The following is a 19,170-nucleotide window of genomic DNA, read 5'->3' on the forward strand; positions in this document are numbered from 1 at the left end:
TTTTTTTTTTTTACAAGGCAAATGGGGTTAAGTGGCCTGCCCAAGGCCACACAGCTAGGTCATTATGAAGTGTCTGAGACCAGATTTGAACCCAGGTCCTCCTGACTCCAAGGTGGGTGCTTTATCCACTACACCACCTAGTTGCCCTCCTCTGTTTCTTTATAGAACTGCTTCTTATTCCTTCACGGTTTTGGCTAGGAGACTTCTCAAAAAACCCCAGGTCTCCCACTGCATCTGGGGACCATCTCCAGTCATCCTGAACCATATTTGGCCCCTTGGCTCTGGGGGAGAAAGTGAAGCTGGTAATTGCATAGCCTTCCCTTATTAAATCCAATTCACCTTGCATGTCTTGCCATCACCTCTGGGAAGTCATGGCCCTTTCTGAGAAGAACAAAGAGCTAGAAAACTTCTAGCCCAGCAGCTAGAAACTTCCAGATCCTTGGTTTGGATCCCCACTGGGGACCCTCATCCCATCTATGGTCTTTTCACGTGGAATTAGAGAGCAGTGTAGTCTGGGTTAAGTCCCTTCCCTTAGGGATGAGGAAGAAGGATGAGATGATCTTCCAAGACCACACTCTCCTCCCTAAACTACATCATATACATATATGTACACTTGTATATGAACGTGATGTCTGCTAGATAGAATGGAAGCTTCTCCAAGGCAGATTGTTTTAGTCTGCCTCTGAATCCCTTGTACCTAGCACAGTACCTGCACGGTGCTGAAGGATTGCGGCAGGAGGTAGGGCAGCAGGCTAGGAGTCAGGAAGGCCTGAGTTCAAATGCAGCCTTAACTGGATTACAGTCACTTAACTCTGATTTTAGGGTATATGCCTTAGAGATCATCTGTCATATTCCCTCAGTTCACAGTAGTTAGGTTCACGAGTGCTGTAGAAAGTGCTGGAGCATTTGGGGAATTTATGTAGCGGTAGGGCTATTCTGATCTCCACGTTACAGATGAAGAAACTGAGGCAGAGCTGGGTGAAATGACGTGTCCAGGGCCATCTAGTTTCGTTCGGCGTCTTGCTTTTACGAAGAGAAATAAAGACTGGCTGGAGAGCAGACAGGTTAAAGCCCAGGGTCTGGCTCTGCTCATTAGTCCCACTTCCTTCACAAAGAAAACAACCTCTATGAACAAAGGAGATGGTAGAAGAGGCGCAGAGGCCTTTCTGACAAGAAAGCCCTCCTATACACTCACTGGAGCCTGTATTGGCGATTAGAAGAATTCTCAAGCTGATCAATTGTACACATCCCTTAACTAGTTCTTCGTTCTCCACCTTAAACAGAGTAAAACCCGACCCAGTCCAGAAGGTGAAAGGGGGATTCGAACCCGCGCTCCCGGGACATTCAAGGAAGGGGGAGGAGGCAGCTCTTGGTTCCTCAGGCTCAGAAGGCGTGACGTCTGAAGGCGGAGCCTCGGGATCACGTGATCACTCTTCCCTCCCCCCCCCGGCGGCTCCAGGGAAAGTCCTCCAGCGTCCCAGAGTTCCGCGGCTCCCGGAAGTGCCGTGGCTTCCGGAAGCGCCTGCTGGCTTGACCGAGCCGGTGCTCGCGGGGGCACCGGGGGGGCGGGGGGGCGGGGACGGGGCGCAGCCGCCGCCGCGGGCCCGGCGGGATGATGGAGGAGGAGGAGCTCGAGTTTGTGGAGGAGCTGGAGGCCGTGCTGCAGCTCACCCCCGAGGTGCAGCTCGCCATCGAGCAGGTGAGGCGGCTGGGCCCGGGGAAGCCACGCCCCCGGGGCGGGGGAGGGGAGCGGCCACGCCCCGAGGCGGGGGGAGGGGAGAGGCCACGCCCCGAGGTGGGGGGGAAGGGGAGAGGCCACGCCCCGAGGTGGGGGGGAAGGGGAGAGGCCACGCCCCGAGGTGGGGGGGAAGGGGAGAGGCCATGCCCCCGAGGCGGGGGGAGGGGAGAGGCCACGCCCCGAGGTGGGGGGGAAGGGGAGAGGCCACGCCCCCGAGGCGGGGGAGGGGAGCGGCCACGCCTCGAGGTGGGGGGAAGGGGAGAGGCCACGCCCCCGAGGCGGTGGAGGGGAGCGGCCACGCCCCCGAGGCAGGGGGTAGGGGAGAGGCCACGCCCCAAGGCGGGGGGGGGGGGGAGGAGGCCCCAAGCGGGGAGTGGGACCCTGCGGAGTGGGAACCCCCCCAGGGTGAGAGTGTGGTGAAGGTCGTCCGGAGTTGGGGGCTCGGGCCGGCGAGGTGGCGCAGTGCATGGAGCACCGGCCCTGGGGCCCGGAGGACCCGAGTTCAAATCCGACACTTCATAATGACCTGGCTGTGTGGCCTTGGGCGAGCCACTTACCCCCATCGCCTTGCAAAAACCAAAAAAACAGAGTTGGGGACTCGGGGGGCCCCAGGATCAAAGCCTCCGGCCTCCCAGAAGTCAGGGGACGGGCATTCAGGGCCATGCTGGGCCGCCCTAGGCCGCTTGAGCATAAAGCCAAGGGGTTCTATGTTGTGGGTTCGGGGGAGGGATTGTTTGTAGCACATTTGACTGAAGGGGCCGGGGCCTGGAGGGTTTGGCCCCCAGCTGAGAGAAGGCGGGATCTCTGTACCTGTGCCAACAGGTATCACCATCTCCGAACCAGTTTGCTCCTTTCTTTTCCTAATATTTTACTGGGCAACCTCAGACCCCCGCCCCATTTCCAAACCCTTCCTCCTTTCACTTTCTGGATTCTGTTGGTTTTTACTTCTGTAGGAAGAAATAGTTAAGGGATTTTTAATACTGATTAGATCGAGACTCTGCGCCTCTTCTAACATCTCCTTTGTTGATAGAGATTGTTTTCTTTGTGAAGCAAGTGGGAGGTTAATGGTGTTTACACAGACCAGTGATTTCAGTCCCTGCCACCTGGCTACTGATTTCCCTGTCCTTGGTCTTCCCAGAGGAGAGGGACAGGCTGGATAGCCTCAAGGGCTCCTTTCCTGAAACTAAATTTATGTTCCTCTGGTGCCTTGTCTAGAGAAAGAATTGAAAGGCATCAAATAATAGGCAGAAGAGGAGACAAAGTGCTATGTATTTGCTGATGACTATAAAAGGGAATCCTAAAGAAAATAATTGAGATCTCAAGTAGCTTCATAGGCCTCTGCCATAAAAATCAGGAGCATTTCTATAAACAGTAACTACAAAGTGCAAGTCTGTTCACTTGCCAAGAACCACATCTAGACAATTATAAACTGAAGTAAAATGATTTATGTAACTTTTGTTAACATAACCTGAGGGTTGGCTATTTGGTGCTTGGGGCTGGGCCACTCTAGTACGATAAAAAGGTAATGCTAGGTCAGTTGTATTTATTGAGCACCTTCTGTCGGCCCAGCCCTGAGTGCTCAACCCACTGAAGGTAGGGGAGGAAGACTTCCCAGGTCTGTCCTCTGTACCTGGAACAGGATTCTGGGACTCTGACCACATTCAGATCCTGATTGCAGTCTAGGCCCCCCCTCAGCCCCGTGGCAGAGGGGTGCACTTGTGGTCATTTACAGATCAGGAGAGCAGTCAGAGCTTCACACATTGAGATCCTTGTGGGAGGGTATCCCAATAATACTCAGGAAGCACCCCAAAACCAGACACAGGCTGGAGAAATGAGGAGTTACACCATTGAGAAATACTTTGTCGGGGCTGCTAGGTGGCACAGTGGAGAAAGCACCAGCCCTGGAGTCAGGAGTACCTGGGTTCAAATCCCGGTCTCAGACACTTAATAATGACCTAGCTGTGTGGCCTTGGGCAAGCCACTTAACCCCATTTGCCTTGCAAAAACCTAAAAAAAAAATATAAAGTTGAGAAATATTTTGTCTATGATCCCAAGAAGGATCAAAATACTCAATCTGAAGATGAGGAAACACAAACTCCTGCATCCAAAGACTCCAAGAAAAGCAAAAATTGGGCTAAGGCTATGATAGAGCTCAAAAAAAAAAAGATTTTGAAAATCAAGTAAAGGAGATAGAAGAAAAATTGGGAAAAGAAATGAGGAGATGTAGGAAAAATATGAAAAAGAAGTCAGCTTAGTCAAGGAGATCCCCCCAAAAAATGCTGAAGAAAATAACATTAAAAACCAGCATAGGTCAAATGGATAAAACAGTTCAAAAAGTTTTTGAGGAGAAGAATGCTTTAAAAAGCAGAATTGGCCAGATGGAAAAAGAGATAAGAAAGCTCTCTGAGGAAAACAAATCATTCAGATGGAAACAGGACTTACATTACAAGAAGTCAAGACACAATACTTCAACACCAAAAGAATGAAATTTTCAAAAGAATGAAAAATTAGAAGGAAACCTGTCCTTTCTAATATCATGTCTTCTCTTGGTCCAGAAAGCGTGCCCCTCCTTTTCTTCCTTCATCCCCATCATGCCTTCTCAACCCCAATGGACTCTTCTGCCTCTTTTTGTATCCTTGAACTTAGAGGGGTTGGCACATGGTGAGCACTTGGGTTGGCCTGTCACTCTTCCAGAGCCCTGACAATGGGGGAGTCCCCAAGATCCGGTCCTCATCTCTCTTCTCTCCATATTTCTCCCAATTCTGAACAAATATTACTCAAATGGTTCCCAAACCCATCACCTTCACCTGGGTTCCCCCTTCTAGATCCATCCATCCCCAATTACATACAAGACATTTACTCACATCTGCATGTCCCTGAAGAACCTCCAACTCCTCACACTAAACTCAGTTCATTATCTTCTGCCCCAAATTTCTTCCTTCTGTCATTACATCTGCCAATGACACCACCATTCATTCCATCTTCCATGGTGAAGAACTGACTGTTCATATATATATATCTCACTTATATTCAGTTAGCTGCCAGGTTTGATCAAATCTGCCTCCATTCTCCAAGAAGTCACCAGTTCTCCCTCTGCAAAAGGTGGGGGACTTGTAGTAGGAGATACTACTTGATTCAGACTTTTTTGATGAGTTGGTTAGTTGACAGACTTTTCTTTTTTTTATTCTTTGTTATGGATGGCTCTGTAGGGTAAGAAGAAACAGAAAATACACTGGGAAAAGAAAGTGATAAAATAGTAAGAAGATACCAATAAAATTCTATTTTTTTTCTTTAATTCTTTTTTCCGGTTTTATTGAATGTGTTATCTTTTGAGTGATCTTGTTAATCTCTTAGGCTCTAGAAATGATTTAGTCTCTTTTAAATTTAATAGCTGCCTGGTCTTAAGACAACCAAAGAGTGAATCATTTACCTTTTAATAAGAATATAAAATTCTGTTTTTAAAAAGTCAACCTCTACAAATTCTCTTGTATTCCTTGCTTCCTTTCAGTTCCCATTGCTATAACCCAAGCCTGGAATACTTCAATGGCAGCTTCTCTTACCTCTGTTCTTCCCCTCCTCCTCACACCTCATCCATCCTTTTCACATCTGCCAGGTTAAACTTCCTAGCCCTTGATTCTAATCTCATCTTCCTTCTGCTTAATACCCTACAGCTATTCTCTGAAGCTTTCTGAGCAAAAGTCAGGGTCCTCCACAATCCCAGCTCTTTTGTGTTCTCTCATACCAAATCCCTGCCAAATCTGGCTCCAGTCAAAATGATCCCTGTGCACATCTCCTTCCCTTTGCCTCTTCTCTGTCTTTGCTCACAGTTTCCTAATCGAGAATGTCTTTCTCTCCCCACCTGCTGAATCCCTCATTATTCTTTGAACTGACACCCCATGTCATTATCTCCACGAAACTTTCCTAACCCCCTCCTCAACAATGAGCTTCTCCTAAGATGTCACTCGGCATTCCTTTAACACATTCATCAGTTAATGAATACCAGTCTCTTCCCAGAGATCTCATGGCTTCCCCAATATCTAGGACAGAGCTCTCAAAAATTTATGGAAAGTGAAGTTGAATGATGAGATCCACAAATTTTAGTGTCAGTCTCAAGCTAAAGCAGAGCTTAATGTTAATTAAGAGAATAAGTAGTTAGCAAGTAGATTGTGTGTGTGTGTGTGTATGTGTGTAGACGAAAGATTGTCAGATAGATAGTCCGAGCATAAGTCAACATATCTCATGGATTTGTAGGTAAAAGTTTTTTAATTTTTTTTTAAATTTTAAAATTTTTTTAGGTTTTTGCAGGGCAAATAGGGTGAAGTGGCTTGCCCAAGGCCACACAGCTGGGTAATTATTAAGTGTCTGAGGCTGGATTTGAACTCAGATACTCCTGACTCCAGGGCCAGTGCTCTATCCACTACACCACCTAGCTGCCCCAGTAAAAGTTTTTAAATGATTTTTGTTCTTCTGAACTTGTCTAGGAACCCAGAGATGACATTTAGACAGTGTCCTGTTTTTAAAAAATAGCAAGGTGAAAAATATCACCATTTCATGTTGACTAGAGAATATGTCACATGTTAGATTAAGAAAACAGTTGGGGCAGTTAGGAGTTAGGTGGTGCAGTAGATAGAGCACTGGTCCTGGAGTCAGGAGGACCTGAGGACAAATCTGACCTCAGACACTTAATAATGGCCTAGCTGTGTGACCTTGGGTAAGTCACTTATCCCCAATGTCATAAATAAAAAAAGAAAGAAAGAAAACAGTTGAATATTCCCCTGGGTTAACTATATATTAACACTTTGACTTGAAATCTAGAGTCCTAAATGTAGGAAGTATAGTCATTCCCCTCTTCCCCAGGAACCTCTCTTAAGATTTTTGGTGCCAAAAAATTCAATCTGTCTTCTGAAAGAAGAAATCATCCAAAGGAACTTGGAAGCTCTTAGGGATAAAATTTTACTTTGTTTTTGAAAGATTGGTATAAATTTTCTTTTTCTTGTTAAATGTATAACAATTCTGTAATTACAAACTAGCAATTCCCAATTCCTTCTGACATATATCTCTTCCCTAAAACAATGCAAACTTATGCAGAATCTTTCAAGTATATCACTGCAGTAATGACTTGAGAAATGTCATACTTTCTGCAAAGGACAAGAACATGCTACAGGTCGTTTTGATTTTAGGATGCTTGTTTATTTATGAATGAGCTTACACCTGCCATTTTGATTAGTTCCTGAGAAAGAGGAAAATGCAGTTTCCTGAAAACTCTAATTATAAAACCATCTACTAAACAACCATTAAAGGAATTGCTTTATTTCTTTCCAGTCTATGGGATCATGGGGTGGGGCAGTTCTTTCAGAAAGGCATAGATGGCATATTTAACAAATTTGCAGCTAACACAGGGCTGAGAGGAATAATTAATGAAATGAATGATTGTCAGGATTCAAAAGTGAGCCAAATCCAGGGGGATGAAATTTAATAGAGATAATGTAAAAGTGGTAAAAATATGTAAAAAGAGGTTCCAGAATTAACCTCAAAAGTGCAGGATGGATGAATGACTAGAGAGCAGTGCGTATCTGAGAGGCAATGTGATACAACGGGAATTGAGGACCTGGGTTCAAATCCTACATTTGATCATTTGATACTTACTATGGTTTTTTTTTAGGTTTTTTTTGCAAGGCAAATGGGGTTAAGTGGCTTGCCCAAGGCTACACAGCTAGGTAATTATTAAGTCTCTTGAGACCAGATTTGAATTCAGCTACTCCTGACTCCAAGGCCAGTGCTTTATCCACTACACCACCTAGCTGCCCCAACTTACTATGTTACCTTGAATAAATCATTTAACTTTACTTGTCTCAGTTTCCCTATCAGTAAAATATGGAGGTTAGACCAGATGGCATTCCAGTTCTAGATCCATAATTCCACATATTAGAAAGAACTGGGGCTTTCGGACAACTGAAAACTGACTGGGATATGGTATGCTAGAGAAGTCCAGAAAACAAATAATCATCTCAGACTATATCAGTAGAGAGGTAAAGCATCTAGTTAACAAGGAGAGGATGTTCCCATTGGTCTCTGCCATGGCCAGGGGCACCAAATGGGGAACATTTACTCAGGGTCTTACATTTTAGAAGATGCAAGGAAACAAGGAAGATAACCCACTAGATGGGAACCAGAATGAATGAAGGGTCTCAAATTTATACCAAAACAGGGTCAATTAGTGGTACCAAAAGACTTAGGAGAGATTTGATAAGTGTCTTTAAGGAAGGACTGTCAAATGGAAGACCATTTGAGTTATTATTAGAATTGCTTGTTTCCAGGACATAAGAAACTAATTCAAATACATTAAAGTAGAGCCATTCATAACTCTTAAATGATCAAAGGATAGAAACAGTTTGCTAAGTAATCCAAGCTATCAGTAGTCATCAAAAAGAAAATACTCCAACTCACTAATGATTAGAAAAATGCATATGAAAGTAACTCTAAGGTTTTATTTCATACCTATCAGATTGGCAAAGTTGACAAAAAAGATAAATGACAAATACCGAAAGGAATGGGAAAACAGGCACATTAACAGTCTTATGGAATTATGTCCCCAAAGTTAACTGTGTGTACTCTGCCTCAGTGATACCACCAGTAAGTCTATTCCCCCCCCCCCAAAAAATGAAAGAGGTAAAGGACTCATGTGTACAAAAATAGTTAAGAGCAGCTCTCTGTGTAGTAGCAAAGAAGTAGAAACTGAGGGGATGTCCACCCAGGGGGGAAAGGCTGAACATGAATGGCTGAATCTGAGTACTATGCAGTACTGTTTCACTATAAGACATGATGAAGGGAATGCTTTTAGAGAAGCCTAGGAAGGCTGGTATGAACCGATGTAGAGTGAAATGAGCAGAACCAAGAGAACAATTTATATATCAAGAACAATGCCATAAAAACAAAACTGACAGACTTAGTACTCTGATGCCTGCAATGACAAAACACAGCTCCAGAGGACTTATGATGCAACCATGCTGCTCACTGACTCAAAGTGGAGAATGAAACATAGTTCTTGGAGTTGGTCAATGAGGAAGTTTGTTGTGCTTGACTATTCATATCTATTAGTTTTTTGTTTTTTTTTTGCAAGGCAATGGGGTTAAGTGGCTTGCCCAAGGTCACACAGCTAGGTCATTATTAAGTGTCTGAGGCTGGATTTGAACTCAGGTACTCCTGACTCCAAGGCCAGTGCTCTTATCCACTGCGCCACCTAGCGGCCCCATTCATATCTATTACAAGGGTATTGTTTTTATTTTTTTTTCTTTTTCATAGTGGGGGGAAGGGAAAGAAAATTAACTGGGTAAACTGAAAAAAAACTAGAATTGCTTGACCCCAGAGAACAGAACTAAAAAAAGGTAAAAGCTGAAAAGGGAAATATTCCCAATTCTAATTTTTATAAGGTAGGATCTTTAATATTCATTATAACCATTTTGAGCTCATTGTTGAATATAGCATGGGTACTGATCACAAGTTAATTCCTACCACACTGTTTTCCAGTTTTCCTAGCAGTTGCTTTCAAATAGGGATTCCTTCCTTAAGCAATTTATGGACTCTTTCTATACTGAACATTGACTTACTGAATCACCTGCTTCTGATTTTTCCTTATTTATTCTATTCCTTGCAGTATTGCATTATACTCACATGTGATAATTCGTTCACCTGTTCCCCTCTGATTGGATATCACCTCAGTTTCTACTTCTTTGCTACTACATAAAGAGCTGCTCTATCTTTGTATAGATGAGTCCTTTACCTCTTCCTTTTTTAACCAATATTAAATAGTTTTGACAATTTTGAGGTCTAAAAGGACTATTTCCCTTTCAGACCCACTTTTTTTTTAAGTTTTTTTGCAAGGTAATGGGGTCAAGTCACTTGCCCAAGGCCACACAGCTAGGTAATTATTATTAAGTGTCTGAGGCCAGATTTGAACTCTGGTACTCCTGACTCCAGGGCCGGTGCTCTATCCACTGCCTAGCTAGCTGTCCCCAGACTCATTTTTTTTAGGTTTTTTTTTTTTTGCAAGGCAAATGGGGTTAAGTGGCTTACCCAAGGCCACACAGCTAGGTAATTATTAAGTGTCTGAGACCGGATTTGAACCCAGGTACTCCTGACTCCAGGGCCGGTGCTTTATCCACTACGCCACCTAGCCGCCCCTATGTTTACTCTTACAAGAATATTTTAGTTCTGTATTAAGAAATAATCACTTGTACAAAAATAAAATAAAAATAAAAGAAAGGAAAAAGAAAGGACAGACTGATGCCATAATGTGGGTTAGTAGTATTGAGATATAAAGGCCATTGGATGGGGCACATCCTATCAGTTGAGTGCTTTTTTTAATGCTGTGTTTTTTATGAATTTAAAAATGTGAAATTAAGAAAGAGCCCAGGGTGGCTAGGTGGCGTAGTGGATAAAGCACCGGCCCTGGAGTCAGGAGTACCTGGGTTCAAATCCGGTCTCACACTTAATAATTACCTAGCTGTTTGGCCTTGGGCAAGCCACTTAACCCCATTGCCTTGCAAAAAACTAAAAAAAAAAAAAGAGTCCAGAGGCTTCACCAGATTGCCAAAAACATCCATGATATAAAAATGGGCAAGACTCTGCTTTTTAGAGTGAAGCTGCAAGGCTTGACTGGGGGGTCCCCATGGCGGGGCACTGTGGGGAAAGCAGGACCCACAGGGCAAAGGTGCTCAGGTAGCAGATTCATCACATACAGCAGGCCTGGACTCACCCACTGGCTCCCCATACTTGAGCTGTGGCTGCCACCCCCAGGGCCAAACATGGAAAGAGTAGAATCAGTAACTCCACCAGGAAATCTTGGGATTGATGGTCCTGGACCTACGGCAGGATGACAGAGTTTCTCATGGTCTTGCCAGAGCATACTCCCAAGACTCTTTGCATATTTGGATCAAACTCTGAACAGGTGTATTCCCGGTCCCATCATAGTAGCTTCTGTGTCTCTGATTTTTAAAACCACAAATGGTGATTAACCGTTTTCTCTCTCTCTCTCTCTCTCTCTCAATCTCTCTCTCAATCTCTCTCTCTCTCTCTCTCTGTCCCCTGCCCCCTTCCTCCTCTATCCCACTTGTACCTAGGTGTTTCCAAGCCAGGATCCTCTGGACCGAGCAGATTTCAATGCTGTGGAATATATCAATACCCTTTTCCCAACAGAACAAGTAAGTCCTTTAAATTTTATTTATGACAATAAATTGCTTGCCCATAGAAAGAATTGTGATTTGCTTTCTCCTTAGTTACTATGGTGTCCCTTTAGCCTAGAGAAGGATGTTAATTCATGATTGAGAATGAAATACAGATCAAACCCATCATTGTCAACTTTGGAGAATAGCCAAGATTTACTGTGTTGTTGAGGAATTTTGTTCTAATGAGCAAATTGCTAGAAATCATAAATAGGGGTGGCTAGATGGTGCAGTGGTTAGAGCACCGGCCTTGGAGTCAGGAGTACCTGGGTTGAAATGCAACCTCGGACACTTAATAATTACCTAGCCCTGTGGCCTTGGGCAAGCCACTTAACCCCATTGCCTTGAAAAATCTAAAAAAAAAATCATTAATGACTGGCCTTTAAGGATTAGCCAGACTAAAGGGGTGGCTAGGTGGCGCAGTGGATATGGCACTGGCCCTGGAGTCAGGAGTCCCTGAGTTCAAACCCAGCCTCAGACACTTAATAATTACCTAGCTGTGTGGCCTTGGGCAAGCCACTTAACCCCATTTGCCTTTTAAAAAAAAAATACCTAAAAAACAATTAGCCAGACTCAGCAGTGAGTTTGTAAGTGAAAAGTGGTAATGAGGAAAAGGTTGCCCTCCCCATCTTTGTTCTTCATTGTGGTGTGTTTTGTTTTGTAGGCTGGGTTAGTAGTAAGGGTGACTTTTGTGCAGATGTGGGGGGTGTTCATGTTGGGGATGCAGTGGAATCCAACATCATCTGCTGCAGTTCCTGTTTGTCCTTACTGCCTTTTCTCTGTGATTGTGGAATTGATCTGCTGTCTAGCTTTTTGTTTGCATGTTGTATCTCCCAGTAGTTCATGAGCTCCTGAGGCCTGGGACTGCCTTGTGCCTGTCTCTGTATCCTCAAGGGCTTAGCACTGAACCCTTCATACAAACTTGTTGACTTGACTCAATGGCAGGTGAATGATGCTGCCCTGGTTACAGGTTTGCTCTGCTCCCCATCTGCAGGACCAGAGCCACAGCAGGAGATGTCTTCATCCTGGAGAGTAACAGGTCCATGGAGAGGAAGCAGGGGAAACATTTGCCCTTGGGCCCACATGGTTGTCTTATTCTGTTTTTTTGTTTTTGTTTTTTTTGTAAGGCACTGAGGTTAAATGACTTGCCCAAGGTCACACAACTAGGTAATTATTAAGTGTCTAAGACAGAATTTGAACTCAGGTCCTCCTAACTCCAGGGCAGGTTCTCTATCCACCTAGCTTGCCCCCTGGTTACCTTATTCTGGACCATGGAAATAGTTTTATGAGCCAGACATCTTCTCTGAAATAAGGAATCTGGAGTGTTGATTCATGAATGGCTGGAATTAGGGGCAGGGAGTCCAGCTCATTGTTGATCCTGGGAAATGAGGCCTGGGGTCAGAGGACAAAAGCAGGTGAGATCCAAGGCAGAATTTCCTAGGGTAAGGGATTGTTATATTTGGAAGTTGGGCTAGAATTTGTTTCCTTGAGGCATTTAAACAAAAGAATATCTCTCTCTCCAGGTTTCTGTGAGTCCCTGTGAGAGAACCTTCTAGGTTTCTGATTTCTTAGAATTCTTACTTTCTCTACCCTCCTCCAGGTACTGCCCTGGGGGTGGGGGCGAGTTAACCAAACTCAAGATTTCATCTGTACCAGGAACTCCCAATGAGGAAATTCCTTCTACTGAAAAATAGCAGCAACTTGAAAGTTGAGAAAATATTGTAGGACACTGAGGAGTTCAAGAATTTACTCATAACGATAAAAATATATGATAGCTGCTAGCTCTGTGGAGCTTTAGATTTGCACAGGGCTTTACCAATCTTGTCTCATTTGATCCTCATAACTCTGAGAGGTAAGAACTGCTATTATCCTCTTTTTTCATATGAGGAAGCAGAGTCAGGCAGAAGTTCTGTGATTCACACAGCTAGGGAGTGTTTGAGGCAGGATTTGAATTTGGATCTTCCTGATTCTGGGTCTCTAGACAGGACTTCGTCCCAGGTCTTCCTCATTTCTAGATCTGTTCTCTATCTACCGTGTTAGGCACCTTTCACAAAGCTCCTTAAGGAATGAGTCTCTTGACTGGGTCCAGCTGGGTTTTCAGTTTACTGTCAGTTCCTCTTTCAGGACTGTGGCCAGAGCTAAAACTGATTATTGTTGGTGACCTCATGGGATGACTTAGTGGAAGATGAAATAAACCCTGATTTTCTTGAACTTCCTCTTAGGGTTTTCTCAGAGTCTTCAGTAAATATACTATATCCCAGAAAAACCAGTCTGCTCACTCAATAAAATGAACAAAAATAATGATTTATGTCATATTTTACACACACACCTGTTATCACCTGTTGGTTTTCACAACCACTCAACAGCATTGGTAATGCAGGTTTTGTTTTTATCTTTTTGCAAGGCAAAGTGACTTGCCCAAGGTCACACAGCTAGGTAATCATTAAGTGCCTGAATTCAGATTTGAACTCGGATCCTCCTGTATCCAGGGCCAGTGCTCTATCCACTGTGCCACCTAGCCACCCCTACAGTTATCTTTAATGATGAGAAAACTGAGACTTGTGGAAGTGAAATGACCTGTCCAAGGTCACACAGTGATAGAGAGAATGATGGTGCCATTAACAGCTATACATTTCTGACATCTGTATAATTTTTCAAAGTTTATAAACTGCAGAGATCACCCCAGTGACCCTTATTCTCAGTTTACAGATGATAAAATGGACCCAGAGAAGTTGTGACTTCTTGTGTCACAAAACACCAATGTCCCCAATGTCTTAAGTGGGATTCCAAACTAGGTCTTCTTGTCCCCATACATTAGTCTCTGTGACTCATTGCAGAGAAGTTAGGAGAGGTGGATTTGAGTGTAAAGAGAATGAATTCTCTTTGGACCTTGTTGTTTGAGATGCTGATGGTCTTTACAAATGGAGATGGCCAACCAGTGGTTGTTGAAGCTTAGGAGAAAGGCCTTGCCTGCCGTGTAGATTGGAAGTCTCCTGATCTCAGTACCCATGGGAGAAGAGGAGAGGACCTTTGGTCCACACATGCCTAGGAACCAGGCCAAGACTTGAGAATCCCATAAAAGAGAGACTGAGAACTATCATAGACACCGAAGGAAAGAATCTTCTGAAGGAAGGCGTCATCAGTGTCCACAGCTACCAAAAGGTCAGGAATGACTTTGGAGAAAATGGCCCTGCCACAGCAGGGCTCTGATCTTCCCTCAGAAGGTTTGGGAGTTGATGTCTCCGAAGCTAGCCCAAGGTTTCTTAGAAACTCAAAAAGAGCTTAGAACCAAAGACAGATCCTGATGCTGACCATGTCCTCCCTTTCCCCTTTTCTCTGCTGTTTAACCCAAGGAGCACAAGTCTGTGACCCCCCCACCCCCACCCCACCCCCACCCCAGGGCAGATACATAGAACCTTTGGATGGATCTCTCTAATACAGAAGTTCAGAGGTTGGAGGTTCTCTTTTCACAGAGCCCAGGGTTATAATGGCATGTATGGTGTGCTCAGAGGACACCCGTTAACAGGTTGTAATCTCCGGGAAAAGATAACAATACACTGGACAGGTGACTTTGCTTAGTTTCCCTGGGATAGGTTTTTGTTGGTAAAACCTGTAAAGTTTGGAAACAGAAGTTGTTATATCTGCCCCAGGCCATATAAATTTATGTTGGCAGTTAGCTAGGGAGATGAGCTGGTGTGAGTCAATCCAGTTGTAGGAATGAGAGTGTATTATGGAGGGAGGAATTAAAGAAATGAATGGTAGGGCCATTTGACTTTAATAAAGAATGGGACCTATTTAAAGAAAGGTGTGACCAGCAGGTAAGGACTGACCTTTTCCACCTCTTAAATCTTTAGCCAGTCTTTTAATAGAGATGAGTTTGCTTGTTCAAGGTAGTAAGTGGCAGAGTGAGGATTCAAGTCCTTGAACTCCAAAGTCCTTGAACTACCCTCTGCACCATGCTGCCTTTCCAATAGAAGCAAGATACAAGACTTTTTTTAAACTCTAAATAAAGATAGTTGCCAAGGAGTTTGTAGCTTATTCTAGAGATCTTCAAAAGTGAAATGGCACCTTAACTCCTCTCCTCTCTAGATGCTGGCTGGTGGCCTTCATTGCATCTCGTGAGTTTGTGGTCCAGGGTGTGGTGGATAGGGGCTCAGCGGCCGAGCTACTTGGTTGTAATCTTGACTGGACGGCAAATTGTGTCCTTGGAGATTGGAATGTTGACCATATCCCCGAATGTCATCTTGGAAAAGTTGCCTGATGTTCCTGTGGGTTCATTTCACCATTGATAAAATGCTGCCTTCACCATGCCAGGGGCCAGGCCACCACAGTGCCTAGCAGGTTCAGAGGGGTGCCTGCTATTTCTGGTCCAAGACCCTGACCAAGTTCCGGCTCATTTACTGTCACAGTCCCTCGAAAGATGTACTTGCTTTGGGCAACTCTGGGGACCTTCCTGCGACTTCAGTGAGGTTGACTTAGATGACCTCTGAGCTCTTTTCAATTATGATCTATGGTCCTGTAACCCTCTGATTATGGAGGGCCTTAAGACAGCTTGCCTTGGAAGGAGTTTGGATATGACTCTGTAACTAACAGGGAACCACTGAGGATGCTTAGTAGTTGAGACAGGGCATCACTCCTGTCTTGAGCTGAGTGCATAGGGCGAATCCATGCAGGGATGTGGTTTGTGGGAACCTGGGGGAGAGTTAGGGGCAGCCTGAACTAAGGTACCCAGCGTCGGCCAGGTTTTAGAAGTCACCGAATCCGGTCCAACCTGAACAAGAATCTCTTCTTTATTTCTACAAGGGATGCCATGAATGGAGAATTGACAAGTGTGTTTAGTTCCTCTGAGCATATTGATTTAGAACTCCTGGAGAAACCATAGGAATTTGGTTCTTGATCTGAGGTTTGGGAAGCAGTGTCCACTAGCAGTCTACTGGACCATAGTCACTGGACAAGGCTGTCTTTCCCTCTCCCCACCTTTATTTGACTATGAGGGAACTAAGTTACAAAGGAGACATTGATGGCACTGGGCCCAGAAGCCTCCTGACCCCAAGGGTAACATTCTAGATGCACTTCTGCTGAAATACAATGACTTTGGCTTCCCCCACAAGAGTAGTTCATTGCATGATATTATGTATTCTTGACTAAAACTGCCCATGAGTTCAGAAGATGAGGGAGCGCCTTTGCCGGTTTCCTTTGTGAGAAGCATGGAAGTCTAAACTCACTCCTTGTTCCTAGCCCCTCTTTGTTATCCACCACAACAGTGAGAAAGGTCTCTGAAGGCTTGACCCAAGCAGTAGAAAAGGGATAAATGGGCATTTTTGGTTGAAAGTAGATATTTAAATCTTGTCATCGATTTCTTTCTCCTAACAAGGTAGCTGATAGCCACCCTGGGCCTCAGGTAATTCTTAGTCAAATGAAGGAATCCAATCTGGCCCTCAGCTGCCTCAGCTGCCTGAAAATTGAACCTTTGCACATTTGTACATTTTGTACATTTGTACCTTTTCAATTTTGTCCACTAGAGGGGAGCATTTCCTCAAATTTTCTTTCATCTAGCAGACCTGAAGCAGAGAGAGAGAACTGTTTTCATTTACAAAGGAATCAAGACTATTCATTTTCATTTAGAGGGTTCACAAATAAGGCCTGTTATTTTCCAAGGAAGGCAAATTCTATTAACTGAAATACCAGGCAGACTGACTCTCTCTTTCTTCCTTCTTTAGTCTCTGGCAAACATAGATGAAGTCGTGAACAAAATTCGATTGAAAATAAGGTATGTAACCCAGCATTTGCCTTATCTTCATAAATTGTGAACAGGCCAGAGCATGTGTTGGTTATCTTCTGAGGAGTGCTTAACCAGAGGGAACATTTAAATCTCAAGTTTTATGGTGATTTTTTTTTTAAGGCCTCACTTTCATCTGAGTTTCTTTATAAGGTTCTTGTGCCAAAGAACTTAGCTCTAGGGTCACCTCTCAATTAGTCATCCAAAGAGGAGGGAGTGGTAGCCCCCGATATTGGATGAAGCAATTCTGCTGGATTTTGGAATGAATGATATAGCTCCTCTCCCATTGAGCAGACCAACCTGCTTTAGGCTTCTTTAGACTTATGTTCCTAACATACACACCAGATAAGTGGAGAATGTGGGCTTCTGAACTTGCCAAGGAGATGTCAAGGGAAAACCTATTTAGTTTTACAAATTATTTTAATTTTATTAAAAATCAAATTTTATGGATATCATTTATTTTTACATCACTTATTTCCCAATGTTTCCTTACCCTTTCTCCCCACCCAGAAATCTATTCCTTCTCCCAAAGAATAAAAAAGATTTAGCAAAACTGCCCAACTCATCAACTAAGTTGAGCTTTCTGAGCAACATTCCACACTCATGATTGGCCCACAGGGAGATGCTGTGGAATGGTGACATGGAACAACATCAGGAAAAAATTCTTAACTTCTTATAGTTAAAGCTATAAAGATCCACAGACTGAATTCTTGGGACCTGGATAATTTAGAGTTGATTCTATGCTGTCTCAGCTTTCTTTAAGCTGTTGAACTGCTCAGGATCAGTTTTTCTCATGAATGGTTTAAATTATATCTCTCGTTACCATAATGTGTCAGTGACTTGTATTTCTTGTTTTTAGCTGTCAGCAAACTGGCCTGTGTGGGAAAGAATAGGAACTAGGCCATTGGTTCTTGTTCATTCATGTTTGAATCTGAAGCAAATGGGGCATTTTTAAACTTACAAGAAAAGAATACTCAAATGGGCTCCCAGTGTTCATTCAGGCTGTCACTATCACTGCTGAGACCTGAACCTCCCTCAGCCCTTTGTACTCAATTCTTGTTTTTTAAAAACAGTTTGATGAATCGTACCATTTTTTTTTTCTGCCAGGAGATTGGATGACAACATTCGAACAGTTGTGAGAGGTCAGACCAATGTGGGGCAGGATGGAAGGCACGTAAGTAGTTTCTCCTTGTCCTCAGCTTTCAATCTTGTAGTCCTTTACATCTCCCTTACCCCCTAAGACTTTAGCCACTAATTGCTGGGCTTCCTTCTTATAGACCCTCTCCATGTTCTGAGCTATCCCATAGGTACTTAGCCATGAATGTGACTTCTGTCTCCAAGAGGAGGGATGGGTGTTGGTGAATCTCATTTTTATCCTTTCATTATTGATAGCTTTTGCAAGATAGTTCCCATGGGCTAAGGGGATGGTCTGTGGCTGTGGGTGTATGGCCTGGATTTCTCTTCATCCTCTTTCCTAGCATCACACATCTCTGCCCTCTTTTGCATCTGTGCTACTCCTGGAAGAGACCCTTTGACCACAAAATAAGTGGGTGAGACCTTTCCTGATATTTCAGTACCTGAAAAATATAATAATCCCCAAAATATGATCCAGTCTCCAGTTTTCATACTCCCTGCTAACACTGAATACTTCCACAGACTCCCCAGTTCAGGAGGACAGTAAAAAGTAGGGATTGGGACAGAAAGGCTGGGTGATCATCTTGTAAGAATTTCCTGGGCAGTTAGATTTTCTTTCCACATTTATTCATTTCCACAATCAGGGTAGATGTCTGACCTTTAACTCTAAGAAAAAAATCAAAGTCTGTGTCCCAACATTCCTTGGCTGAGTGACCTTGACCAGGTCACTTGTTTGGATTCCAGACTGCTTTTGAAGATGATAAATTACTGAATGGTTATCAGGACTGCCAGTGGAGCCAGTTTACTCACTGGAAATTCCCTTCCAAAGGAAATCAATTTCAAATCTGAACCCAAAAATGTTCTTTTAGAAATCATGATCAGAGCAGTGCACTCTTGAACTTCATTATATCTCTTCTACTTCTTTCCTCAGTAGTAATTAAGTTGGGGGCGGCTAGGTGGCACAGTGGATGAAGCACCAGCCCTAGAGTCAGGAGTACCTGGGTTCAAATCTGGTCTCAGATACTTAATAATTACCCAGCTGTGTGGCCTTGGGAAAGCCACTTAACCTCATTGTCTAGCAAAAAAAAAAATAGTAATTAAGTTCCTTGGGGGGGTAGGATAAGTTTGCTATTGTCTTTGCTCTTTCTACAGCCAAGAAATTAGTAAATGCTTATTGGAGGAAGGAATGAATGAATTCTTAATTCCTTTTAGAATGATTTCTCTTTCAATAATCCTAATCCTACTCTGTACTTTCTTTCACTTTCTCTACTTTATTTAAAAATGTAGCCTCTGGTGGC

At 43.7% G+C, this 19,170-nt stretch overlaps 1 protein-coding gene across 1 annotated transcript in view; it reads left to right on the top strand.

The window, feature by feature from the left end:
* The first annotated feature begins 1,586 nt into the window (after positions 1–1,586).
* VPS53 (VPS53 subunit of GARP complex) overlaps positions 1,587–19,170 on the top strand; it is a 125,104-nt gene continuing 107,520 nt past the window's right edge. The window contains exons 1-4 of the mRNA XM_074189157.1: positions 1,587–1,699; positions 10,858–10,938; positions 16,680–16,729; positions 17,846–17,912. Coding sequence (XP_074045258.1) covers positions 1,613–1,699; positions 10,858–10,938; positions 16,680–16,729; positions 17,846–17,912 — 285 coding nt within the window. The 5' untranslated portion in view covers positions 1,587–1,612. The remainder of the gene's footprint in view (positions 1,700–10,857; positions 10,939–16,679; positions 16,730–17,845; positions 17,913–19,170) is intronic.

The sequence above is a fragment of the Macrotis lagotis genome, chromosome 5 (assembly GCF_037893015.1).
Source record: "Macrotis lagotis isolate mMagLag1 chromosome 5, bilby.v1.9.chrom.fasta, whole genome shotgun sequence".
Lineage (NCBI taxonomy): Eukaryota > Metazoa > Chordata > Mammalia > Peramelemorphia > Peramelidae > Macrotis > Macrotis lagotis.